Below are 26,836 nucleotides of genomic sequence, written 5' to 3'. Positions count from 1 at the left end.
CTCTGGCTCTGCCTGCTCAGGCTTGCCTGGGTCTCTGCCAGTTCTGCCCTCTGTTTACAAATTTGCCTGGAGCCTGAGCAGCTGCAGCCTGTGGGATCTGTGTCCCCTTGGCTTTGGGCATTGGGCTGGTCCATTTCCACCCATAACTGGAGGCAAAGGGTGCTGCCTGTAATGTGGCACCCAGGGACCGCACCAGCCTGCGGCCACATGTGGCAGTTGGCCATAGCCATGCCATGCTGCCATGCCTGTCTTGGACTAGATGGGAATTCGTGGCAGCATCCACAGCCCCACGTCAGGTGCATCTGCTTCTCGCATCTGTGGCATCAGTAGTGTCCACCCTGGGGAACAGCTCATGTATTGACTTAGAGAAGCATCGAGGAATTTGGATGATTTTCCTATATTTTCTACTCTTATCAAAGCACAAAATTATTGCTGTGCTACCTAAGGCAGGTAAAAATAAAAGCAGGGTGACTCCTCTCGGTTTCCTTGCTCTGCAGTTTCTTGCTTGTGCTGTTCCATGTGCTATAAATCACGCGGAGGTGTTTCGCCTCCCTGTTCTCTGCTGACAACTGGCTGAAGCCTTGATTGCGAGCGCTCTGTTTTCATACAGGCGATATAAATAGTCCCCAGCACAACGGAGCCCTGCTCTCTCCCTCCAACTTGTTCAGCAGTGCTGCAGAGAAGCAGCAGATAATGCCAATAACTTAGATGGGATTTTTTTATCCCAACATCTCAGAGTCCTTGATAAACTTCACTGCGAACACAGAGAAAAGGCTTTAGACCACGTTAAATTGGGAAAAAGGAATGGATCAATTCCAATGACATATCTGAGCAATTGGTTTCACTTTATGTCTCTCCAATAGCGCTTTAATTTAGGTTGGCTAAGAAAGTTATTGCATTTTAAATACCAATTGAACATTAAAAAACAACACAAAACCATACTGTGGTTTAACTGCAGCGTGCCGGAGCTCCCTGTAGGCATCTGTTTCATAACTGCGCAACCTCAGTCAATGCCATTAATCAAACCAAACGGGCCATTTCTGTGACATTTCTTTACCATACAATAACAACCATCACCAGCTGAGCCAAGGGCCGGCACAGCACTGGGGACACTCACTTTTACGTAAACGAGTGTCGCGGTCCCGGCTCTGCCCGCAGCCGGGGGAAGCGGTGAGGTATCGATTTCCCTCCCTCTTGGCTGGTGTCCCGGGGGGGACACGGCGTTTCTGGGGGAGGCAGTGGCCTGCGCTGTCTTCCGGGAGGTGACACCTGCAGTCGTGCTCAGCCAGCTGTGAAGGAGACTCTTCTGCCCAATGCTGTGGGCATTGGAGCCCACGTTGTCCTTCCACAGGGTCTCAGCTTCCTGTAGAGCTTCTTGGAATATTCTTCCTTCTCTTCTCGCCTGTATTCTTTATCCTGGACCTATCAGCCTGCTTTCCATTTTGAAAGGACACTGTCAAAACATCTCTCATCACTGTTGAAATAATGCTTTGCCTGTTGTTTAGAGTAATCACCCCTTGGCAGCCTGAGCCGGAAATCTGTTTCCTTACCGAGTTGTTTTTTGCCTCTGACTCACACCCCGGTTTGTTATTGTAGGGTTTGCTCTGTGCCAGGCTGCCAGCGAGACTGGTGCATAGTGAGGGCTTTATGCAGGACCTTGGTGTCCCGAGCACCACGCCTGGGGTGGAGGAAAAGGGCAGCATCAGATGCTGATACCCCTCTCCACCTCTCCTGGCTGGAGCAGCTTGTCCCCTTGCGATGGGCACTGCTCCGGGCAAGCCCCTGCCGCTGCTGTAACTGGCTCGGAGTTGTTGTCCCAGAGCCTGGTGATGGCAGAGAGGGAGACCGCGGTCACACACAGCCAACACCCTTGACAGATGCAGTCAGCCAAAGTCTCCACTGAGGTGACGCTGTTTCTCTGTCTGTGCTGAGGGTGACGGTCCCACCCTGTGTCTGCCACCTCCAAAGCACACAGCCACAGCAGCTCCATCTTAGGTACCTGTTGTTGGGCCAGAGTGCGTGGCACCAAATTGGCAGGAAATCTGCTGCCACCCTCGAGCCATCTGGCTTTGCTTCCAGGACCAAAGTGGAGGTTTTACATCACCGAGGCAAATCCCAAGGGGATGCTGTGCATGGGGTACTGTGCATGGAGAAGCCTCAAGAGCCCGCACCATGACAGCCTTCCTTGCGGAAGCATTTCTGCACTGCACGGGGTTTTGTCATGCCTCCAGGGAACAGGGCATGGGACAGGGTTTGAGTGTTGGGACACCTCCTCTGAGCTCACTGGACTTGCTGGGTCGTGCTCACAGCTGACTTCTCTTTTTCCTTCTTCCTTCTCAGCTTCCCTGGAAATGAATGAAAGCTCTCGTTGGACCGAAGAGGAGATGGAGACGGCTAAAAAAGGTGAGATGCTCATTTTCTTTCTGCTGTTGACTGTGCTGGAGCTAACCCAGCAATCAGGGATGGATGGTGTCTGACTGCTGACGTCAGTGCAGGGTGGTGGGTTCTGAGCTGCAGGGCCAGATCCTGCCTGTCCTGCTGCTGGTTTGTTCCCAGTGTGCCTCAGGGAGGGTTTGAGGAAGGCAGGTGGTGGTGCAGGGAGTGTGCTCAGCTTCTCCGGCCCCAGGAGCCGTGCCAACACCAGGGATGTCTGGACTGTGGCTGGAGCCCGTGTGTGTCCCACGAGGCAGGGCTTGGCTGTAGGAAATGGGGAAGGCACTTTGCCTGTTGCTTTTTGGAGCTGATGGTGCCTGTAGCCTGTAGTTTCACTGCTCTTTGGAGCCTCATGCCTTCGCTGTGACCTTTTCCAGGCACACAGAGAGTGTCTGCCTGTGTTCGCAGCTCTGGGATTTAAGGAGAAGACAGTGAACCCCAACACTCCTCAGGCACGTGTTGGGGAGCCCTCAAGAGCCAGGGCTGTGGGCAACACGGGGTGACTTTACATCCTGGAGCTGATTCAGAGCCTTTGCTGAGACCGTTTTTAAAAAGTGCTGAGTGTAGCAGAGACCTTCTTGCCACTTCCCCTCCTTGTGCCGCTCCCGCGCCAGCTCGTTCGCTGCTTTAATTTTTTGCCAAAGTCACGTCCTGTTTGATGGGCTGTCGAGCTCACGTCCCCAGCCCGTGCATCCCGCTTGCGTCGCTGCCGACTCTCCTGGCCCGGAGAGGATTGTAAATGGGAAATTAAAATGGAAATGAGTGCCATTCGGGGATGGCAGAGGCAAACAGGCGTGTTAGCAAGTTCGGCTCTGCTTGGAAAATGCACCTGCTGCCGGGATGGTGATTACACGTTCTGGAGCGCCGGCTGCCCAGGTGCCGATGGGAACTGTGGACTTGGATTACTTTGCCTGTGAATATCCCGAAGTGTTTGGCTCGCTCGCCTTTAAGCTGTTCCAACCCTCTTTACAACCCTGTGCCAATCCTGCGCGTTGCTGAGCGAGGCTCTCTGTAGTCGCAAAACTTAATAGATAGACTTTAATCAAGCAAACTGGCCGGGGGCCAGGTATGGGGTGAGCAGGTGCTGGCAGGGGAGGGTCGTTGGAGGGATCTTTCCCGAGCACGGCTTTGTTTTGGAGATCAGCATCTGGTTGTTAAGAAGTGCCTCTTGTTGTTTTATGCTGAATGCTGGAGGTGCGCTTAAGGAGTCTTAAAAGCAGCTGCCAAAGCCTGTGTGAAGGAAGGATGAAGCGTGGGAGCACGTAGCACTATTCCAGCCCAGGGGCCAGGAGGGGGCAGGGAGATTTGCTGGTGTAAAGCCCTATGGCTGATGTTTCCCCCTTCGTTACAACCTGGGAAACTGAGATTGCAACACCAGACTTCTACAGAAAAGCCAAATTCCCCCTTGCCAGGAAGCAGCCGCTTTAATGCTTCGAACTGGCTCTGTCTGGCATTTCCAGGGACCTGCCTGGTGGGGGTTTCCAACTCACAGTGACTGTGAAACTCCGGAGGTAGCCTCAGAGGCTGGAGGAGGCGGCAGCAGAGCCTGCTGCCAGCACGGCTGGGCAGGAGCAGAGGAGGTGGTGGTCTGCACCAGGTGGGCTCAGGGACATGGGCAATGTCCTCCTCACCATAAGGGCTCATCCGCCCCAACCACACTCCCCCCTGTACTGGTACCAGTCAGAGCCCGTAGCTGGCTGATTTAGGGAGTTAAACAAGCAAGATGTGAGTCCCAGGGAAAGTCAGCCCTACCACCCTGGGGTGTTTTGGCAGATGGGGAGGGTGACTGCTGCTCCCAGCACCTGTCAGGCGGGAGATCAGCCGGGCCTTGCTGTCCGCCCTCAGGTTTTTTGTGCGTGGCATGAAACCCCATGTCATTTGTGCTCAGGGAGGTGAGAGAAAACAGCCCTAGGACAGGGAGACACCAGAGTCGCCTGTTCTCCAGTCACAGAGCTGCACAGGGAGTTTCCAATCAGGAGAAGGCAGGACTGTGTCTGCCGGGAGAGACAGTAAAGGGGAGTACCATGTTATTAAACTTAAATAGGGGAACAAAAACCCAGCAAGAGGAAAGTTCTTGCTTAATGACACTTTTATTACGCAATAAAATTCGATTCAGTAGTCTGTCAAAATGTGCAGAGATTGGTGTCACGATGGGGGAAGGTGTTTTTCTGATATTATCTCCTTGCGCCGTGGCTGTGATCCTTACAGCAGGAGGTTTTGATATAACTGGAGTTGCTCGAGGATTTCCCCCTTCTCTTCCCAAGCCGGGAAGCGGGCAGCACCCACTGCTTTGCCGCCGGGCAGGGTGCAGAGGCATTCAGCAGCGGGATGGGGCTGCTCCTTAAAAGGCAATGTTTAGGCAGCTCCTGCCTTTGGGGGACCCACCAGAGGAGTCCATGTAGGCAGGATTTTGAGGTAGGCTGGGAGTTTGCAAGCAGCGGGCAAGCACCAGCCTGGAGCAGTGGGTGGGTTTATTGTCCCCCCAGCCCCTCCACTGAGTGTCACCACTTTTGCCAGCACTGCAGAGCAGCTGCGATAGCGCTGGAGCTGAACTCGGTGAACCGGGAGGTTTCAACATGACCTTTGTTAGTCTTTAAAGTCTGGTATCTGTTCTCGCCCCGCTCTGGGTTTTCCCCTGGGTGTCTAACAAGTGGTTTTGTTCTTTGAAGAGAGGCGGGTGGAAGTGGCAGGTTCTTGCCAAGGTCCTCCCATGCCTTGCCCAGGCTCTGTGCTCATTGTCCTCAAGACAACCTCGGGCTCCTTACGCCTTTTCCCAGGCTGAGAACATGGGAAGGCCACGGGATGGAGTCATTGTGATGAGGCAGAGGAGAGTTGGGCACAAATGTAAAATGCTGATGACAGTAACTGAATAGTTACTTTTGGGTAGCTGTAAAAAATTCCCTTGAATACCAAAGGCACTCTTTCGAAGGCTGATTTTCAGTGCTGCCAATAATTCATCTGAGTTTTGGACTGACCTGAACCATTTTTTTGCCCAGTTCTACTCTGTTCACAAAACTAAAATAAAGTAGATTTTTTTTTTTAAATACTGATTTTTTCAAATTAAGGCACAACCAAACCCAATGACAGGAAAGCCCATGTCAGAAGCCAGCCACCTCCCCATACCTTTATAAGACAGGAGCTGGCTACAGCACAGGTGATGCTGGGGAGCTGGCAGCTCTGTACCTTTCTCCTTTCGTCTCCCTTGTGCTCATGTTGAAGCCTTCCCCTCTTCCATGAGAGATATTTACAACAGTAAAAACCTGCTGATGGCAGTAAAAGTGGGCTGGAGAAACTGGTTTGCAACCCGTGCTGGTCACTGCATATCGTCCCTCTGGCTGGCCTTGGGGTGGGATGTGCCTTGGGGTCTCCTACCCAGGTGTCCTCTGTCTAGGCTGGGTGCAAGGGTAGCTCAGAGCAAGGACAGACCAACTTGCCCATTCCAGTGCCCACAGCCAAAGTGCCAGCATGTGCCTGCTCCGAGCAAGCCCTGTGCTTGCCATGAAGTTTGTACAAATTCGGAAATTACTGGGATGGGGCAGATTGGGTGCCACAAGGGCAAAACCGCGTCCAAGGTGTGAATTAGCCACACTTACCCTGCCTGAGGCTGTGGTCAGCTGCAGTCCCATCCCTGCCATCCCAGGCTGGGGCTTGGCTACCCTTCAGCCAATATGTTACCCCTAGGCCCATGCCCGTAGTGCTGCTGTCTGTCATGCCCCTGGAACTGCGCTTTCTGACACCATTGGCTGAACATTTCTCGAGTGTGTAGGAGCAAACTGTGAGGATTTGCCTAGTGAGTGTCAGTGAATGGAACACAAAAGGCCTGTCAGGAGGAACTGCTGGGTAATTACTATAATTTGCTGCCTACATTTTAATTTTGAGCATTATTTTTTCAACAATAAGGGAGCAGAAATAATATCCGAACGAGGTGAAGGGAGAGAGCTGGACCCACCAGCTCAGTGTGTGCTCACTGTCATGTGCTGGAGACTCGAGTGTCCCGGCTGGACAGGAGGTGATGGCACCTCTCCAGGAGCAGGCATCCCAGGTGGGACTTCTGTCCCCTCCTGTGATCAGAGGATGGGGGCACAGCACAAAAGGAGGGTTGTGATAGGAGTAGAAAAGCCAGGCAGGTCTGTGATCAGGGCAGAGGGCTTGATGTTTTGCAGCAGGTGGATGCCACGGTCCAGGAACTGTCTCTTTCAAAGGGAAGACCTGAGAGCTGGAGGTCCCCAGCCAGGGACAGAAGAGAGGGAACATGGCAGTAAAGCTGAGCTGGTCGGGGGTCCCAGCTCCATACCCACACCTTGTTTGGTGGCACTGCCTCCCTCCAGAGAGGCGGCATGATGAGTGTGAAAGCTGCTGGGGAGTTCAGCTCCAAGCTGCCTTGTAGCCGTGGGGCACATCAGAGGCCTGCTTGTATCCAGCTGCCAAAGGAGAGGTCCATTGGGAGTGCAGCAGGCTGGTTCCGGCGTTGCCTTCCCAAGGAAGGAAGGGCATCACCCACCACGGTAGCAAGAGCGCACCGAGCCGGCTGCCTGTGCCACAGTCCCTCCAGCAACACCCCAGCGCCTGCAGGGGTGTGGGCTCGCCCCTCACGCACTGTCCCCTCTGCTTCCTTGGCACAGCATCAGGAGCTTGGCATGCACCTGGCTCTGCCACCCACTGATCTGTGGCCCTGGAGAATTTACTCACCTCCCTGTGCCTCGGTTCTCCCACACGCTGCGAACCACCCCGAGGTCAGTGCGGGAAAGTGATGCCGACCACGCTTTCGGGATGCCCTGGGTGGTATTGCTGACTCAGTAGTGCTGGTCGTTCTCCGGAATGGGATTGCGGCACATTTTGGCTGTGGTGTAGCCAGAACTGCCTCCATCCCCACTCCCAAGAGGGCGTGTGGGTGCAAGAGATACTGGAGCATCATACCAGGTACCGTCGGGTGTAGGGGATGATATCACTTAGGTTTTCCCCTATAACCTTGATCTGTTAATCCATGCAAACTCCCATTAAGGGACCCTTTTACGGGCTCTCTCCACCCTCACCAAGCCCTGGGTGGAGCAGGGCGGCTGTGCCAGAAAGCCTTGCAACGGCTCTGGTAAAAAAACCCAACTGCAAAAAAGCCAAGGGGGTGCGAGCCGACGGCCCTCGCCCGCTGCGCTGCCCCTCCGGGTTTCTTCTCTGTTCCCCGAGATGCCGAGCACGGTACCCCGCTCTCCGAGCAGCTCTTCCTTCCAGCCTCCGCTTGCTGTACGGGAGCAGAAGCCCCGGTCCGCCCATGGTGAGACCGGTGCCAAACCTCTCCCCATCTCTCCTCTGCCAGGGCAGCAGCTGCAGGGCCGAGGTGTCCTGGGGCGCCACGGCACCCCGTCGGTGCGGCACTGGGCTCGCCGGCGTGCACGTCCCTAAAGAAAAGCGCCTTTGATTCACTTGAGAGCGGAGAAAACTATTAGCCAAGCTTTGTTTTCCTGGATCCCTCCCCCTGCTGCTGACATTCAGCCGAGAGCGAGGGAGACAGAAAGTGAGCGAGGGAGGGCGGGAGCGGGTGCCAAGCGCCGCACCCCTTGTCAGCTTGGGTCAGCGCCACGTTCGTTATTAATGCTCTGTCTAGAGGTCACATTCAGATGCAACGAGCCCCGGGTCAGCCAGAGGAACAGATTAGAGCTTGCTCGCTGCTCCGCCACATACCGACGGCACCGGCTCCCCGTCCCCGGGCTGGCAGGAGCGAAGCTGCCGCGTTCCCGCCCCTTCGCCTTTCTCCTGCCTTTTTTTTTTTTGTTTTTAATTATTATTATTTCTTGGCAACGTCGGGCATCTCCTGAAACTGCACAGCCTCCCCGTAGCCCCAAGCTGCTGAGCAAGGAGGTGAGGTAGGGGAGAAAATACTGGCGGCGCTTCCATCCACCTTAACAACCGCGGCTGCAGACGGCTGGAACGCTCCGGCGAGCGAGCAGGAGGAGAGCGGAGAACGCTGTTCGCTCCGGAGGGAAGAGCGCTGGGGCCGGAGCATGTGTTCCCACCAACTTCTGCCATCGGGGTCAGGAGTCTGCCGCCTGTGACCTGGTTTCCAGCCTCGGTGCCCGTTTTCTCGCCGCTCCCGGCTGCCCATGGCTCTGAAATCCTTTCGCCCCCAGGATTTAAGGAACCGGCTTTGCTTTCTTCTCTGTCTCCGGCTGCTGCGAGGGAGCGAAAGCGAAATGCGTGGGGAGGGTGTGAGCGGAGCACTCGCAGCGCTTTGCAGCGGGCTGCCGTGCCTGGGGGGGCTTTGAAGAAGTGCCCTGACACCCGCGTCCTTCCCAACCCACCCGCTGCACACTCCAGGTGCGCTCCCTGCCCGCCAGAGCCGGAGCCGGAGCACGTAAGTCGGGTGTTGGGGTCCGAAGGATGGGGTTAACCTCAAGGTTGTGTGTAGTTGCCTGCGGCAGACCCTGCGTCCGTCCGGAGCCCCCGCCCCGAGCCGAGGAGCACAGCCTTCCTGAGGATCTGATAACTCGGTTAGTCATAGTTTCAGTTGCGATGTGGAACGAAGGGCCGTGTGGTGCCGAGGCGTGCTGGTGTGCCGGGCTGGCTGCTGCCGTGCAGGGCTGGAGTGTCAGGGAGTGCGGGGCAGAGGCTGGAGGTGCAGGGGTTGGGGATGGCTGTGCTGACAGAGCTCATGGAACTGGGGTGCCTGGCGAGCCGGGATCTTACTGGCAGGTCCTGAGGTGTCTTGACTGGTCCCTTCCGAGTGTGCAGATAACTACAGTGTGGAAAGCAGGTGTTGCTGTTTCGCTCTGGTTTAATGCAAAAAGAGAACAGCGACCGGGCTCCCTGCTGGTCCCACGGGCAGGGGCTGCAGGCAGCCGCCCCCTCCTCCTCCCGAGCCCAGCACGGGCCACCTGCCTGGCCCGCTGCAGGAGCCTCCAGCAGTGTCCTGGTGAGAAGGGGCACAGCCAGCCTGGGCAGCAGGAAGGACAGCCGGGAGCTGGCACTGCCTGTGGCTGGCAAAGGTCATGCCATACTGGGGACCACTCACACTGACATCCATCACCCCCCCAGCCCCGAGCTCCACCATGGCAGGTCCCCTTGCCCAGCATCTCTCTCGCGAAAGCACCGGAGCTCAGGGCACATCCACACTGCTGCCAGTGTCCTTATTTTGGGGCTTTGCCCGGGGTGCAGCAATCAGCCTTGGCCCCAGCTGTCACACTTGGTGCTGGGCCACCAGCGTGGTGATGAGCAGAGGGACAGAGCTGCTTGTTTGCTTTGGACGGCAGCAGTGGGTTGTGTCAGAGGGGATGGGTTGTGACACAGGGGACTGTCCTGTTTTCCCCTGCAGCATTCAGCAGCGGTGGGGGGAGGACTCCTGCCCCCGCTCGTTACCTCACGGTTGGTGGCCGGATGTGATTTTTTTTAATCTATTATTATTTTTAAGAAGTCCCAGCCCACTGGTGGGGTGACAGAGGTCGTGGGTTTGGCTGAGCAAGGCTGGGAGTTGCAGAGTTAAAGCTAAAACTTGTTTCTTGGCTTGCCAGGGCCCTTCTGGTGCTCAGTGCGTGTGATGCCTTGTACATGCAATTTGATAAGCCTGGTGCTGGGACAGGCAGGATACAGGCACTGGCTGGATGTTAACTCCTGCTGTGCTGAGTATTGCTGGTTTTCTCCAGGAGCTGGGAAGTAGAGAGGGGAGTTTCATCTCTCTGTGGGTTCATAGTGCCATCTATTCAGTCCAGCCATACCCTCAGTTCCCACGCTGTGCAAGGGGCACAGCACAGATCCTGACCAGAGGTGCGTCCCTTGGGCCCTATTGCCTGTGGCTGTGCTGAGATCAGTCCCTGAGGTTTGGTTTTAGGCTGAAACAGAGGTTAGGTTGGCACTTAGGACCGGCCTGGGGCTCAGAAGTGACACATGGCAGCAGCTTGGCTGGAGGCTGGCAGCAGGACTGTGGCACAGCTGCCACATTCCCAGGCACAAACAGAGCTACGCACAGGAGCTCCAGTGTGGGACTCGCTGTTGTCCTGAGCCCCACGGTGTCAGAGCAGCCAGGGAGGGGTTGGGTATGGACCTAGTGGTCCATGCCTGTTCCCAGGCTCTGTGGTTGGTGGCTTCTGGGCAGAAAATCCCCCAACAAAGGAGGAAGATGCTCTTAGCAGGTTCATTCCCTCTTGGTTTTCTTCTTGAAGTCACCTTTTGTGGTAGTACAGTGCCCCTGGGCTCACAGACTCTGTGTCCTGTGTCCTCACAAGGTGTGGGAGGAAGGCTGGTGGGGCTGTTGGCCTGATGGTGGCATCACGTGGACAGCCAGGAGCCAGCCAGGCCAGCAGTGTCCCGCAGGCTGGTGGTGGCTCCAGCCCCACCAGACACCACAGGAAGGACCAGCCACACACCAGGAATAATTGCAGACAGCAAGGCGTTTTTTCCCAGAAAGCCTGGATGGTCCTTTCCCAGGTCACCTCCAGGAGCCTGCAGTGGAGGGACCAGGGTGCCACTGCATGCATCCCTGGGCTGTGGTTGTGACTCCCACCTCCAGCTGCAGTACGAGGGGTGCTCAGACACCCCTGCAGAGACCACAAGGACACAGGGTGCTGACTGGCTCCTTCCTCCTCCTTTTCCTCCTCCACCCTGCTGAGTTGCCCCAGCACTGGCAGGAGCCCCATGCTCGGGTGGCACCGTCTGGCCAGGATTGCCAGCCCTTGGCATGATACCTGACCTGGGAAGCTGCCTTTGCTCATGAGCCTGTGATGAGCACTAATCCCTCGGCACGCCTCTTCCCAACCAGGGACATCACCTGGACTTCTCTGCCAGAGTGCTGACACTCACCTGCCTGGGCTCTCCTTCCCCATCCATAACAGGGCTGTGTGCTCCAACGCCCTGAACTGCCTTGTCACACCTTTTGAAATCGTCACTGGGGCGGAAACGGTGGAAAGATCCTTTGCTTCGTGGTAGGGACTGAGAGCAACTGTCCCAAGTTCTCCTGGATGTGCCAACATCTCCTGCAGCCGTCCCAAAGGGAAGGAAGCACTGCTCATCCTCGTGACTGCCCAGTGGCTGGCTGAGACATGCCTGTGGGACGTATTTTATTCCAGAGGCGGTCGGCATAGTGCCTTTTTTCCCCTTGGAAAGAAAAACAGGCTCTCATAGGTCATCCCCTGGCCTAGAAGCCATTCAGACAGGTGCTAGTGACCATATTGTTCCTGTGGAGTTTGGCTTGCACGGAGGATGTTTCCCATCCTGCGTGGATAATGCTGCCCTTGTATGAGCGTGTCTGGTGTTAAACTCTTCTCCTTTCTCCCTCCTCCAACCACAGGTCTCCTTGAGCATGGGCGGAACTGGTCAGCCATTGCCAGGATGGTGGGCTCCAAGACCGTGTCGCAGTGCAAAAACTTCTACTTCAACTACAAGAAGAGGCAGAACCTGGACGAGATCCTACAGCAGCACAAACTGAAAATGGTGAGAGCCCCATCCCAGCCCACATCAGGGTGCCGTGGATATTTCCTAGGAAGTGCTTGAATGTTTCCCATAGCCAAGGGGGGGCTTCTGTCTTCTTGAATGAAAGCTGTGGGGGCTGCGGAGTGGTGCAGGAAAGGGTTGTCCACCCCATCTGTCCCTGGGAGGTCTGGATGAGGCAAAGCTGCTGGAGGTCTGGATGAGGCAGAGCTGCTGTGTGGGAGATGCCTGGGTGTCTGGAGCATGGCTGGTATCTCCCCTCTCTGTGGGGAGATAAGGAACAGGAGGAGGAGCAGGCTGTGGTGTGTTGGCCAGGACATGAGCTCAGTCCTGGCTGTGCAAATACTTTGGTGAGGTTGTGCTGTTCCGCCCTGGTGAGCAGAGAGCCCGGCTCGGCCACGCAACTCTGTGCCTTGCAGGTTCCTCAGTTACCTAGTAAATTGCCAGTTTGCTCCAGAGAAATTCGGGGATTTAGGACAACATGAGGAAAGGCTGGTCTCGACATGGGTATTGGTTGTCTTCAGGGCTGTGAGCAGATGCCCACATCACTCCATGCCTCAGTTTCCCCATCAGAAGGGGCTAACACTGTTTCTCTTCTGGCATGCAGTGCAGGGTGTGAGTGAAGTGGGGCTTGTCTGGTGTTCTGGAGATAGCTCGGACTGCTAAGAGCCACTAAAGATTATAATTATTTCATTTGTAGAGTATCCTGGGGTTCCCAGTTTCTGGCTAATAGAATTCACATGGCTAAACCCCCAAGGGGTGCTTTGAAAATGCAAAGGACAATGTTCAATGCAGGAATCTCTCCAAGCAAGCTATTACAGCAAGAGTAAAAAGAAAGACAGGAAAACATTCAATGACTCACCCAGGAATTTAATATCCTAGTCAGTCTATAGGAATGAGAGAAAAAGAAGACATCGGCAATTCTTTTTTATTAATTCTCTATGCACAGAGACACTCCTGTGTTCCCATGTTTCACTGAATTGTTTTTAGAAACAAAGCAAACAAACTATATAAAAGACCCCCAGACCCATATAAAGACTGGAATGAAATGTGCATCAAGCCCTCTGAATATAAAAAGTTACATTAGAAAGATATCATTGTTCATTACTGGGGAGAATCTGAAATAAGATCATACAGCTTTGGTGGCAGTGGAGCCGGTGTGTATTAATTTACTCTGCTCCCTAATGTTGCAGAAATTATATCACGGAAGTGTTTTTCTGCAGAACCACATTTTTCCCTGCATCCGTCCCTCCAAGGCAGCCGCTAGACTTCTCCAGTCTAATTGCTCACTCTCACTTGCAGTTTATATCAGCATCATCATTTTATTTTTCGAGCATTGGAGGCTGTGGGATTCGGTCGTGGAGAAGAACAATGAACATTCAGCTGTTATTTATTGTACTCTATTGTTTTGTGGCAACAGCAGATGCCAGAAAGCTGAATAAAATGAAAGAACAACTGAGATTAAATTGCCATAGACCTTCCTTCCTGACTCCTAAATATATTCCCAAGCAAGGCGAGCCTTCAAATCTCATCCTATACCCAGTTCAGCCGTGACCTCTGTGGAGGAAGCACGTGGCGAGGCAGTGCGGCATCGCTTAGTTTTGCCATGACATCCACAGATGATTCCCTGACCTCATCACCACCAGCTATTGCTGATCACGTGCAGGGAAATGCAGCGGCTCTGCTTTTCCTCCTCTTGCTTAACGAGAGTAAACTTAATTAGTAGATCTCATTCATTTCCCAAATGGGGCTCGTTAGTATTGTAGCCTCCTCTTCCAGGTAGGTGTGACACCGGGTTTCTGCAGTGTGCAGGTGGCTCGGATGAGCTGTGCGGCCAGGCCAGCGGCAGTGACTCGTGTGGGATGGGAAGCAGACACCCGTGGCTCGGGCCATCCCTACCAGCCAGCCACACCATGGGACAGGCAGCCAGTGACTGCTGGGGCAGGGTCAGGCCACCTCGAGGCTTCGCTTTATCTGCCCTGTTGTGTGTTTTGGCTCGGTTTCGCTGCCGCACAGCTCGGATGTGTCCCAGGCATCCGCGTCACTTAGCCTTGACTTTCTGCACACTGCACTCACTAATCTCAGCATTTAAGGAAAGCAGGGCATTGGTATACATGGTGTTCTCAGAACTCTTCTTTCTGTTAATGGCTGGAGATTAGGCACTGTCTTCACCGGCACCTCTCTGCAGTGTGGTTGTCACTTTGGGCTGGGGCTTGTTTTGGCTTGTGCAGCAAAGAGGGCAACCTGTTCCCTGGGCTGGGGCTGGTCCTGCTTGGAGAACCAGTCTTTTAGACCTCCTCTGAGCAACATTTCTTTAATGCCTTGCTTTTCTGGGTAATGCTGGCTTTGCACAGCAAAACTGCTTTGAGAGTGCAGTCTGGTGGCCTCTGCTTCTGAGGGATGAATGTGTCTGTCTTGCCTTGATGCAGACCCTTCCTCTCAGGGTGGAGAATTGAGACCCTCTTCACTGCAGTGGCAGAGAGGTCCTTCCTGCAGGGTCACTGCTCTACCCCTTCCCATCACTGCCAGGTGCACCCGCGGCAGAGCACGGGAGTCACTCTGTGGTTAGACCTGGTCCTGGCATGGTTGCAAACACACATCATTGCGTGATACCAGGCTGGGACTGCCTGGTCGTGCTCTTTGGACAGGCTGAGGCTGATGGGAGGTTCCCATCATGATGGTTTTGTGTTGGTAGCAGGGTTTGGAAACTGTTTGGGCGGTTGCTGTCATGTCAGTTGGTGAGAGCAGGGAGAGGCTGAATTTGTCAGGATGGCCTGGAAAGACATCATGGAGGAGGAGGCATGAGTGACCCCTCGTGCAGGGTTTAGTGTCCTCACTGTGCACAGAACTTCTCCTCAGTGGTCAAGAAAGAATACTTGAGTGGCATCAAGTCCTGGATGTTCCTGAAGAAATACCTGTGGAAGGCAGAGAGCCACAAAATAAGCATCAGCATGACCATAGCAAATGGTCCTGGCACCTTCCCAGGCAATCACTTGGATTAAAAGTACATTGTTACAATGGGAGATGCCTGGTTCCAGGCATGGCTCACGGACACTCTTGTCGTTAGGACAGTTGTGGTTAGGACAGTTGTGGTTAGGATCCCACGTCAGCCATGGGAGCCCTGGGGCTACTTATGGAGGCAGGGCAGGATGGGACCCCTTCCTGGGCAGGGTGCAGGGAGCAAGTCTGCTCAAGGGATCTGGAGCTGTCAGCATGATAAGTGGCAAAGTGGTGGCCTTGAATGTATCTCTAGATGTAGCCAGGATCTGCTACCTGGATTTCATTTTCCTTAAATATCAGCATTGGGGTCTGCCGGGAGAGGGACCTGTGGTGCCTCTGGGGCTGCTCCCTGCTCTGCTCTTCCAGCAGCTGCCAGCCCCAGGCTCTGGCCAAGTAGGGTGCTGAGGCAGAGGCTGGTTCCCAGCTAATTCCCACAGCGAGGAGCCTGCTCCTGCCCGCGGCTGAGTCACGGACCCGTGAGTAAGAGGCAGAGAAGTCTTTGCCATAGTAACGTCGGCGCTTTGTCACCGCATTAGCGTGATGGGGAACTGCTGCTTCACACAGAAACGTGCGGTTGCTGAATCGCTGCCGTGGCAGAGGCGCGAACGCCGGCAGCACCGGGGCATCGCCAGCAGGGCCGGGAGGGGGCGAGGGAACCGCGGGGCCCGGCCTTCCTCCCGCCACCTCTCTGTGCCTGCACAGAGCCTGTTCTCAAGTGTCTTTTTTCCCCTCTCTTCTGCCCAGTTTGATAAAAATAGATTTTGAGCAAGCAGCGTTTCCAAGCAAAAAGCAGTTGTATTTGTTTGTTTTATCTGGAAGTTTTCTAAAGGATTGAAAAGTTGGGGGTGGGGGGAGGGGGGACCAGCTCTTCCCAGCACAGAGATCCAGCAGCAGAGTTAACGTTTCCACCACGGCTTTATCTTTTCATCCATGTAAATAAACGTCCTACACACGTCACTCATGTGGGGTTTGCAGGGAGAGCCGGAGATGATGAGCCTGTTCCTACTGGTAATATTTACTCAAGCAACAAGAGCAGGAAACAATAGCAAAGCCGAGACTTTTCCTTTAGGTCTGCAGGAGGGAGCAGCTGCCCGCGCCCTCGTGGCTGTGGCACGTGCCCCAGCGAGGGAGGACAGGGCTGTCTTGGGGCAGGACAGGACACCAGGAAGCTCCCCTTTGGGATGCCGTGCTTCACGGAGCATTCCCACTGTTCACCAGTGACAGCTGCCCTGGCATGGCAGTCAGAGCCCTTTGGCAGCACCTGCCGAAGGGGTCATGAAAGCTGGTGCATGAAAATGTTGGCTGGGCTGTATCTGGGGCATCAGCTTTGTTATCTGCAGATGAATGTCAGTTTGGAGCCACATGTGTATGTGTAGCTGAAGGTAGAGCCTGGAAATGTGCAGGACTAACACGTCACATGTGTAATGACCAGACACACGACCCCTGGGCTCTTGCCACCCCTGCATTGGTGCTCTGCATGCTGGTCCCTTGTCCACATATCTGTGCCATCCTTCCCTTGGAGGCTTGCTGCTGCCTGAGGGTGGAGCTCCATGTGGAGCCAGGCTGGCAAAATTTTTTGGCCAGGTGACACCACGCTGCCGGGCTTTCAACTGATGAGTCTGATCCCAAAGACTCATATTCAGAGGGTTTACCCAGAGCAGGGGGTCTCTGGTGGTAGGAGCATTCCTCTTGGCCCTTTGGGCAGGACTGGTGCTCTCTGTTCCCACACGGCTCTCCACGGGCTTTGCCTCTCACCATCCTCTTCCTCTTCTCCAGGAGAAAGAAAGGAATGCCAAGAGGAAGAAGAAAAAAGGTGCTGCTGTTCAGAACGAAGAAGCCGCCTTCCCTCCTGCAGCTGAGGACGAGGAGATGGAGGTGTCGGGGACGAGCGGCAACGAGGAGGAGATGGCGGAGGAGACGGAAGGTGAGGCGGGTTGGGGGCTGTGGGGGGGGAATTGTGCTCAGCTCTCCTGGCTTTGCTGCCTGGTCATGGCAGAGGCATCACACACGGCCTCTCCGGAGCTGCAAATGTCAGCACTCTCAAGGGGTCACGTCTGTCACCCCAAGGTCACTCCGAGGTGACGGTGTCTCACAGCACAAGGTGCTTGTGGCATTTTGGATACCTCTGCATTTCCCTGCCCTGGATCACTGCCCTCCTCCCATGTCTGTCTGGACAGATGGCTATTTTTGGGAGCCCTTTGGTTTCTGATTCCTGTCAGCATGCTCTCCAAGAGCACCCAGCTTCCCAGGGCCTCTTGTAAATCACATTTCTTGGTGTTTTCCTCCAAAGGAGGATCCCTACATACTCGGCAGGGTTAGACAGCCACCACTGTGGGCTTTCACAGAGCTTATCATGGGCTCAAGGAGAGATAACTGGTCAAGGTTTGTGTGAACCCATCCCCATCCCATCAGGGCATTGCTACTTCCCCTGTCAGTGGAGTTCCCAGAGCCCAGCCCTGCAGCAAAGGCAGGGAAAGCCGGTGGTCTCCCACCAACAAGGCTGATGCATCACGGCAGGTCTTTTCCTCCTCCTTTCCCTTTTAAGGTAGCATTTTCCTCCATCTCAGCCATACCAAAGAAAGGAAACAACTTGAAAGTGACAATTTTCAGCTATTTATCGCTTAGAAAGTGTGGCAGTTTCGAGTTTGGAGAAAATGTGCACAATTTTCCAACAATAGCCCGTTTGACTTCTGTCAAAGTAATTTAATAACTTAACCAGCACTATGGCACCACACTGGTTCCTGGCCTTAGCACCCAGGCTAATGGAACTTGAAATGGGAAATCTTTTCAAATTGTCTTTGCAAGTGACTCATTACAGGGCAGATTCCAGGTAAATCTTTGTGCCAGGTGATACGTGACTCACAGGAGCAAAGTAAAAGGTAGTTATTGCTCTTTGTAAGAGTGCCTGAGAGGAAACAATGTGATTTTGAGATTAGAGACGAATCTCTTGACATGCTCTCGAGCCTTACACTCCAAGCATTGGCTCTCATTCTGCTGCTGGGGTCGGCTGCAGAGCTGTGGAAAGGCATGAGCAGGGGGGATGAAACGTAATGGGCATAGAAGTGCCAGGATTGTGTTATGTAAGAGATGGCCACTGGCTCCAGGGGGATATTTGGGGATGCTCAGACAATACCTTAGAGTTGCAGGGGCCATGTGGCCAGCCAGTGACAGGGGGAAGGACTTGGCGTGGGGGTTATGTTGTAGACTATGGATTCAGCATCTGGAGGGAGTGCACTGGAGTTTAAAGCTTGGTTGAGCTTGGGATGAGCCACCACTGGGTGTCTCGACATGGTGTTCAGAGTAGCATCAAGTGGCAGTTGGGCAGAGTTTGGCCAAACACACTGAACCTTGTCCTGGGTGGGGGACAGGGCACCTCATTGCTTGATTGCAAGTGAGTAAGGTTGGAGAAGGCCGAGATTCCTGGAGAGCATGGCACGATTTCTCACTGAGGAAGGATGGATGTGCTCTGACGTACAGCTGTTAAGACACAGTCCCTCTGTGCCATTCATCTCACCAGCACTGAGCTGGCTGTGCTGCTATGGAGAAAGGCAAGTCAAGGAATGCACACGAGGAAGCCCTTGGGCATGAGCGTGAGAGCCCTGCCCGGTGGGGACGTGCTGGGATGGGACCGTGGAAATCTCCTGGTGCTCCTGGCCCTGACTGTGTTTGTCCGGCAAAGGCTTGGAGGGAGCAATCCTCTCCCCAGCTGTAGAAACAATCTCTTGGCAGCACCGAACTCTTGAGTGGTGCATGGATGCTTGTGCTTCCAGCTCACGTCAAGCCGCTGGTGGCAGATTTGAGAATGATCCTTCCCATGTAATAATTAACCTGTCCTGCAGCACTGCCAGCGCTTTGCTTTTGCCGACCCTGACCTCCTTTTTTCTGCCACTAGTGGCTTAAACAACAACAAACAACAAACACTTGCAGTGTTTTGGGATGATCCCAGCTGCCCCAGGGGTAGCAGAGCCAGGGACATGGGCAACGTAAGTCAGCGAGCAGGGTGCCAGTGAGGTGCCAGTCCTGGGGCAGCAGAGCTGATCCTGAGCCATGGGTGAGAGGGCGGGGAGGGAGCAAGTCTTGTCCTGCAAGTCCAGCCAGCAGCAAGGGTTTTCCCTTAAAATCCAGCTTCCCAGTCGCTTGGTCTCCAGGCTTTTGGGCGTGTGGTTTTGTGTTTGGGTGGGGGTTAATAATCATTCTGGGCAAGCAGAGAGGCCCCCAGAACATCGCTTTGCTTAGTAGGCTCTGGATCTGGGGATCCCAGCACAGCTCTCCCAGCCCCGGGATCATCTCCTCCTCAGAGGAACGAGGGCGTTCTCTTCCCAAGGGAGGGGGTGGAGGCAGCGATATGGGAAGCAAGAATCTCGGGCTGATCCTTATTTTTATTTCTTCCCTTTTCTCAGCTGCAGTAAATAACAGCTCCGACACCGAGAGCATTCCCTCACCAAGGCCTGAAGCCAAAGAAGGAGGCGAAAACGGGGCCAAGGCACCACCCGGGCCGGGAGGCGACACCGGCGCAGAACCGGCAGTCAAGTGGGAAGAGGCTCCAACACCCCCCGACGCTCCCCCTGCTCCCCCTGCCAACCCCGCTCCAGCCGCCAGCCCCCCGCCTGAGGCAGCTTCCGAGCCGCCCAGCAGCGAGGAGAAGGTGCCAGAGGACCTGGTGGTGGACGTGGTGAAAACGGAGGAGCCAGAGGAGAAGGTGAACGAGGAGCCCTGCAAGAACGAGGTGAAGAAGGAGGAGAGCGAAGAGAGCCAGGAGAAGGACAAGGGGAATGACAAGAAGGCAGAAAGCAGCGTCAGCAGTGCAGGGACAGCGGGGACAGAGGGGACGCCCAAGGCTGAGAAGAAGGAGAGCCATAAGGGCAGCAAAGGCCCCGGGGTGAACCCTGACAGCGACTCCAGCGCGACCTGCAGCGCGGACGAGATGGACGAGCAGGATGCTGTGGACAAGAGCAGGTAGGAGCTGGGAGAGAGGGGGGCAAGTGAACAGCTGAAGGGCTAGATGAGCATCTCTGTTGCGTGCTGCAGTGTCCATGTGTGCCTTTGTGAGCTCCTCCTTGGGAATATCACTGCTCAGGCACTCCCCCAGGCAAAGGAACTTCCCGGCTGTGTCCCCGTGTGCCCCCAGCCCTTTGGCCATTGCTTCCAAAGGGGCTGTGACACAACAGGCAGCGTGATGTCCCAACGTACGGGTGCTACTGGGAAATGGCCATGGGCAGACGTTGGGTGCAGAGCCACTGCGTGTGCTGGTGGCAGCTGCCCATTTGGATGATGCAATGGATCAGGATGTGCCCTTGGGGACAGTGGAGTTGTGCTGGTTTGCCAGCATCTGGGGTTGGGAATGGTTTCTGTCTGAGCTGGCGCTGGCAGAGAAAAAGTCACATCAGGGACATGTTCCCAGTGCAGAGAGGGGGCGAGTTGTTCCCTTGGCAGAGATGCTACTTGGATCTGTAGGGGCAAATTATCTATCCTGGCCCTAGAGACAGGAGAACGATGTGGGCTGTGTGAGCTTTACTTTACCCAGGCCAGTGGGTTTTCGCCTGAGACGTTGTGGTCCCGAACCCTCCACCCACCCCTGGGGCTGGCAGCCAAGGGCATCTCAGACCCTTCATGGGTGGCTCTTGGGACAGGGAGGAGAAACACTGGCCCCCTTGTAGAAAATCCTGCTCTCTTCCCAACTTTTCCCAAAGACCCCTGCCCACCCAAGAGCCTCACAAATGGAGAGGGGGTTTTCTGTTTTTTAAAGAATACATATGAGTACACGTGTCCTCATAGCACTGAATTTTCTAATGGCTCCTAGGCCAGGTAGGAGTCCTGTGTCCACTCTGCCACTGCAGGTAGGGACAGCAGCCCAGCTCCCGCCTCAGAGCTGGGCTGGGACTGGAGGCTGGCATCCCACATCCAGCATTCTGTATCCAACATCCCTCCCGTGGGGTTTCAGGAGGCAGTTTGGCAGTGAGATGAGTGCTGTCAGGCTGGGCAGGCTGTACACAGTGCTGTGGATTGGATTATTTAAAAAACAACCAAACAAAGCAATGGGATGAGGTTGGAGGGAGTTGTTGTGCATCCCACCACTCTGAATGGCCTCCATGCCTCCCCTGTGAGTGATGCAGGAGCCAGTTGGGTGAGTGCTGCTGGTGTAGGAGCATCCTCCATGCTGCCTGGCTGCCCCAGAGGAGCAGCCCCTCTTGCTGCTGAGCATCTGGAAGCAGCACTGACGATGCCAAGGGGTGGTGTGGATGCCCCTGGCCCTGGCCCCATGGCAGGGCTGAGGCCTCTTGGCTGCAGAGCTCCTTTCCAGCAGTGGCCAGAGTCCAGCACCACCCCTCCCCACCCTCTCCTCCTTCCCAGACAGGAGAAAACCTCCTAGCAAGGGAGAGTGAGGCCAGTGGGGCTGTTCTCCTGCAGTTTAACATTAACCCAACCGAAAGCAGGACAGCAGCGGATTGTACCAACTTCCCAGCAGCAGAGGAGCAAGTCGTCTTGGGAACGACTTTTCCGTCTCAACTTTTTCATCCTCGCTGAGTCAGCGCCTATCTCACTTGTCAAACGGTTACCAGCTTCCAGGAATATTAAACATTAAACAGGCGTCCCGCAGCTCCCGGGCCGCTCCTCTAATCTGGTGTGGCAATGAGATGTAGGCGATAGCAGAGCCTGCCGGCATGGGAATGCTACAGCTGACGCTGGCACCAGGCACTTCCCAACCCAGAAGCACCCACAGGGTTGATCCACAGCTGGCTCAGAGTTTTTGGCACCCCTATGCCCTTCACTGCTCTATCATTGCCCCCTTGCCTTTCCCGTGGGCCAAGGGCTGGTGGCCCGCGGGCGGTTCCTGCAGCCCCGCTGCCGCAGCGTGACTCGCGCTGAGCAGGGCCAGGCTGCCGCGATGCCGCGTGAGCCGCCCCGTCACCGCATCACCCGATGCTCGCCCGCCCACCCAGCGCCGGCGGGGCGTGGGTGCTCTTCCCTGCGCTTGTGAAAGCATCAAGCTGTCCCTGGCATCTCCTAGAAGGGGACAGAGGGTGGTTGGGGTGTCCCCGCGGTGAGAGGGAAAGGGTGCAGGGTAGGGGCAGCCTTTTTTTGGGTCCTCCTGCAGTTCACACTAGGAAAGACACAGCCAGGATTGAGGAGGCACAGCCTTAACTCATCCAAGCTGAAGAAGGCAGCTGATTGTCTGTGGTTCCATGCAGCGAGTGCTGCAGGAGGGCTGCTGCGAGCACGGCCAGGATGTGGTTCAGCGAGGGGTCACGCCGGATGGGGACGCATGAGGGAGGCTATGCACAGCCACCACTGCAGACCTGCAGTGCAGAGAGGAGACACCTGCCTGTAAACACTGTACTGAGCCACCCCTGGGCTGCACATCCCATTGCTGGCTCAGTCATAGGTGCGAGGACTCGACTGGGCCAGCGCCGTGTTGGTGCCGTGGCTCTGGCTTGGGGGAGCCCATTGGGGAGATCTGGTAGCCACTGCCTTTGCACAACCACTGGCTGTGCATGGAGCCGTGTTTGGCTGGGTCATGTGTCAGTGTGTTGGCTCATCTGGAAATTAAACTAGTCCCCGTCTCCGTGGCAGACGCTGGGGAACGCAGTGTCCTAGTCATCCCCAAAGCTTCATGCCTGGGAAGGGGCATTTCTATACCACCGAAGCTCAGCCATGGGTGTCCTGACCCCTTCCCGCTCAAACCCCTTTCCCATCCTTCCCAGCGCCATCACCCATCTTTAGACATTCGTGCTTGGGTTTGGGAGGCTGCGGGTTGGCGGCAAGTAGATACAAGATGCTGAGAGTTGTTCATACAGTGACTTCCAGAGCAAAGCATCCAACAGACATACCATTGTCCGGCACAAAATCTACTGGGAGGGATGTAATAAATTAGGCAATTTGCATATTGATGAATTTAATACTGCCTTTGGCTTCCTAAGCATCAGGATCCTGGAGGGATTCAGGAAACCTGAGGATCTTGAGGGTGCTTAAGGGACTTTTAAGAGTGCTTAAATGCATCTCTGCAAGCACCAACGAGCGCACAAAGCAGCTGCTGCGGCGGCTGTGCCACAGCTCAGCATGGCGTGAAGGTCTCAGGGACAAGTGCTGGGTGCTCTTGTCCCCAGCCATGTGTTTCAGCAGACTTTGGGGCATTGCACCCTTCAAGGAGCCTTGTGTTCCCCACAGCATGGCTTTATAACATCCATGTGGCTTCACAGGCAGACATCACTGGGATTATTTAGAGAGAAACTGAGATTTGCTGGTCCTTGCCTGGTCTCCCCTGGGTGCCTAACCAGAGCACCCTGGGCCCGATGTGGAGGTTGGTCCCCTTCCTCTCTGGTGCCAGGCTGCACAGAGCAAGGGCTGGGGCAGTCTCAGCACCATGATTAGTTTATTCCCCACACATGGCCCCGCCACGCTTGTTTATTCATCCAAGGGTGAGCATGGAATGACCTTGAAATTTATAGGCTGAAGAGAACACTGAAATAACAGCTAAAATAAACAAATCAAGCTGTAAAGCTTGAAAAGTATGAACTAGCTTCAACAAATTGAAGTCAGGAGAGAGATAAAGCAGAGATGGCCTGGAGAGATGTGGTCCCCAGGGTCTCAGCATGAGCTTGGGAGCTGGACACACCGATGGTTTGACCCATGGGCTTTGCACACCTCCATCCCACCCCGATTTGGTGGCACCATGGGGATCCCCACTGTGTTTACACAGGGACTCTGCACAGCTGGCTGAGCGTCTACCAGGGAGCTCAAACAGCCAAGGGGAAGAGCAAGTGGTGAGAGTGCAGGGCTGCACAGCTGCTGGGCTGCTGAGCACCAAATCCCATCCAAATCCAGCCTCTCATCTTTCAAGTGACCCGAGCGCCCCAACTGCCTGCACGTGGTGGCTTGTCCCAGCTTTAGCACCTTGATAAAAGACAGTCCTTGAAGAGGAGCATGGGCCAATCCCCAGCTCTGGGTGAGCACCACATGTGAACTCCAGAGGGTAGCATGATGCCCATATGAACTCCCAGCTGGTCACCCTGCTCTGTAATGCCCAGCTCCAGGCTCCGGTTCTCCTTCAGGTTTATTCCGGACAACAGCATATCTGCTAGGAATAGCGTGGGGATGAGGGAAAGGGGTTGAGAGCCTGCTGAGCCAGATGTAAGGGTCTCATTTGAGCATGAAGTCCTCTGGGACTTTGAGCTCAGATTCCCAGCAGCAAGCAGTGGTCCAGCACACTCATCTTTCATGCAGAGGATGTTCTCTAGGCTCAGCAGCATAAAACAGGGGTGCAGGGTGTGGGCTGGGGCATGGAATGTGCCCGTGGCATTGCCCTGCTGACGTGCGTCTGCTGGTTCCAGGTTGCTGTCCCCCCGGCCCAGCCTGCTCAACACCACCAGCGACACCAGGCTCAACTCCTCGCCGCAGAAGCCGCTGGACCTGAAGCAGCTGAAGCAGCGAGCCGCTGCCATCCCTCCCATTGTGAGTACCCCACCAGGGAGGGCCGGGACTGTGAGCACAGTGACTGCCTGTGCCTCGTGCGTGCTCTTCCTTTGGGCTCTGTGGTGTTCGTCAGGGTTGCAAGGATGTGCTCGTCCCTGGGGATGGCCTCTGGTCCGTGGAGAGCTGTGCCTGGGTGGTGCAAGCCCCCGGGCAGGGAAGGTGCTCCCTGTGCAGAGCATGTTCCCAGCTGCTGGAGCAGCTCTGCCAGCAGCGTTTGGATGTCTCTTGAGCTCTTTTATCAGAAAGTCGTGGGAGGTCTGGACAGAAAAAGCTTCTCATTGCCACATGACTGCTGCCTCCCATTGCTTTAAAAAGCAAGAGTGCACCTTCCCAGCCCTGCATTTCATCTCATGTGCTTGAGGGATACCACCTAAGAAGTACTTATGCTCTTCCTCGCCCAGAAGCTTTGCTTGGTCTCTTTTTGGCTACCCAGTAGTTGCGAATTGAAAGAACGTGTACTCTTCAAGGCTGACGGTTCCTCCTGGTGCAGTGGCTTGGGCTGTGACGAAACACATCCTGCTATCTCCAGGGTCAGCACCAGAGGAGCAGCAGCACAGCATGAGCAGGGAGGAAATCCCTGCCTTGGGGTTTGGGTGCTCAGAGAGGACCCATTTCTGGTGCTCTTCCAGTTTCCCATGTTACAGCTGAAGATGTGGCTGCTGTAATGTAACTTCTGAGAAAAGCTATGAGCACGTAACTATAGATTAGAGGTTTAAACAAATCTGAGTCTCTCCTGTGTCATCACGAGCACAGGGCTGACATGCTTTGTCATGGGCTTTTTTAATCTCCTGTGGCTGGTGAGCTTTGAAGCCCTGTTACCCTGCAAGACTTGCCAGGATGGGACAGGGGCTTCTCATAACATCTTGATGTCTCCAAGACTGTTACAGATGTCAACAATACATGACAAGTGTCACCAATTCTTACTGCTTTGCAGATTTCTGAAGGTTTCTCAGAGGGGATATTGCAGAGTGGAAGCGTGAAGCCTCAGGTACCTCCCCACGCCTTGGCTCTCTACCAGCAGCAGATCACAAAAGCCCACGAGTCTGCCCGTGAGGACATGCCCCCGAGCAAGCCCCAGCAGCAGCAGCCTGAGAAGGAGCAGCAGCAGCCCAGCAGCAGTCCCAGGGGAAAGAGCCGGAGCCCCGCTGTTGGTGACAAGGAAGGTAGGGCTGTGTGTGTGTCGGTGCGTGTGTATCCGCACGGAAATGCCCAGTGTGTGCAGCTGTACGCAGCCGGCAGCTTTCCTCCTCTTAGGTGAAAGCTTTCGTCGACCCTTGAAAGCTCTTTAATAGCATCTTGAGGCAGGACGAGAGAGGCATGGCTAATTTCCCGTGTTCATTAGACAGTACATCATGTCTCATTGAGCCTACAGCAAACACGGGGCAGTGTGGAGCGCCGAGGAGGTGAAGATTGCCTTTATTAGCGTCTCTGCCATTCACTGGAGAGCAGAGGGGCCTGGAGGCATGCCAAGGCTCTGGGTACAATGGCTCTTTTCTACCTTGCTGGCTTTCTATAAAGAATGCTTTTAATGCACAGCAGGGACCATTATTTCATTTAAAATCAATGCTAATACTGTGACTCGGAGTCCAAAGGTTCCTGTAAAGATTCCCAGTGCTTTCTCCCCGGAATAGCTCTGATGTGGTTTGGCTGCTTAATGAGCAATTCAGAGTTTCCCACCGTAGAGCATCTGAAGCATTATTAGCTTGAGCACCTGGGGATCAAGGTTAAGAAGAGACGGGAAGTCCTGATGAGACCATCCTCTAAATGTGTTTTTAATCTGAGTGTCAGAGTCTGTTCCAGTTCAGCGTCTGCGTCCCTGCCCCTCGTAGGCAGCCTGTGGCTCAGTTGTGTGGGAGGATGAGATGTTGTCACCAGTCAGGAGCAGGGAAGTCGGGCTGGGTGGGTGCATTGTCCCCCAGTGCTGGATCCTGCACAGGGGTGGGTGCAGCTGCAAAAATTACCTGCTTGTGCATGGAAGAGGAAGGTGGATGAGACTGTATTGGGGAGGCAGATCTGCACTGGACTTGGGTGGTGATCTTCGCTGGAAAATCACTGCACTAGTTCACCCTCTGGCAGCCAGGATCGTAGCAGCCTGCTCTATGTGTCCTGGACCAGGTAGTTGTTCCTCAAGCTGTCATGTCCCTCTGGACAGAAGGGTGTGCTTGCAGAGACAGTTGGTTGCTGCCACTTGTCCACATTTTTTTCAAATAATAAATAGCACCATGTGTGCATCACATCTTCAGAATGTTTTGCATATAAGTAAGAAGGTGACTGCTCACCTTGAAAGAAAGGGAGTTTCCCCGAAGTCGTGGTGTTGCCACCCATGAAGTTCCATTTCCAGTTGATCTGATCCTGCTGTGTTCCTGTTTGTTGCCCAGGCAGAACAGTTCCTCTCTAGCTCTTCCCCCTCAGTGGCAGGCACCTCCTGTGCCCTAATCCTATGTGGACCTGATGCTGCACTGCTCAGCTTCCCGGTGCACTGGGTGCCACGGCCAGCACTCCAGCCCAGAGCTCTGCATTG

The 26,836-nt window shown here is 54.9% G+C and overlaps 1 protein-coding gene across 1 annotated transcript in view; it reads left to right on the top strand.

Moving 5' to 3' along the window:
- Window positions 1–26,836, top strand: part of NCOR2 (nuclear receptor corepressor 2) — a 237,704-nt gene that overhangs the window by 179,663 nt on the left and 31,205 nt on the right. Inside the window, exons 17-22 of the mRNA XM_027733181.2 lie at window positions 2,341–2,403; window positions 11,705–11,847; window positions 16,621–16,768; window positions 19,245–19,800; window positions 24,174–24,294; window positions 25,250–25,478. Of these exons, the coding sequence (XP_027588982.2) occupies window positions 2,341–2,403; window positions 11,705–11,847; window positions 16,621–16,768; window positions 19,245–19,800; window positions 24,174–24,294; window positions 25,250–25,478 (1,260 nt within the window). The remainder of the gene's footprint in view (window positions 1–2,340; window positions 2,404–11,704; window positions 11,848–16,620; window positions 16,769–19,244; window positions 19,801–24,173; window positions 24,295–25,249; window positions 25,479–26,836) is intronic.

Source organism: Pipra filicauda, unplaced genomic scaffold (assembly GCF_003945595.2).
Source record: "Pipra filicauda isolate LSUMZ 115617 unplaced genomic scaffold, ASM394559v2 scaffold14_size4853619_pilon, whole genome shotgun sequence".
In the NCBI taxonomy this organism is placed as follows: Eukaryota; Metazoa; Chordata; class Aves; order Passeriformes; family Pipridae; genus Pipra; species Pipra filicauda.
The sequence above is the reverse complement of the archived record's forward strand: the minus strand, read 5'-3'. Positions and strand labels throughout refer to the sequence as shown.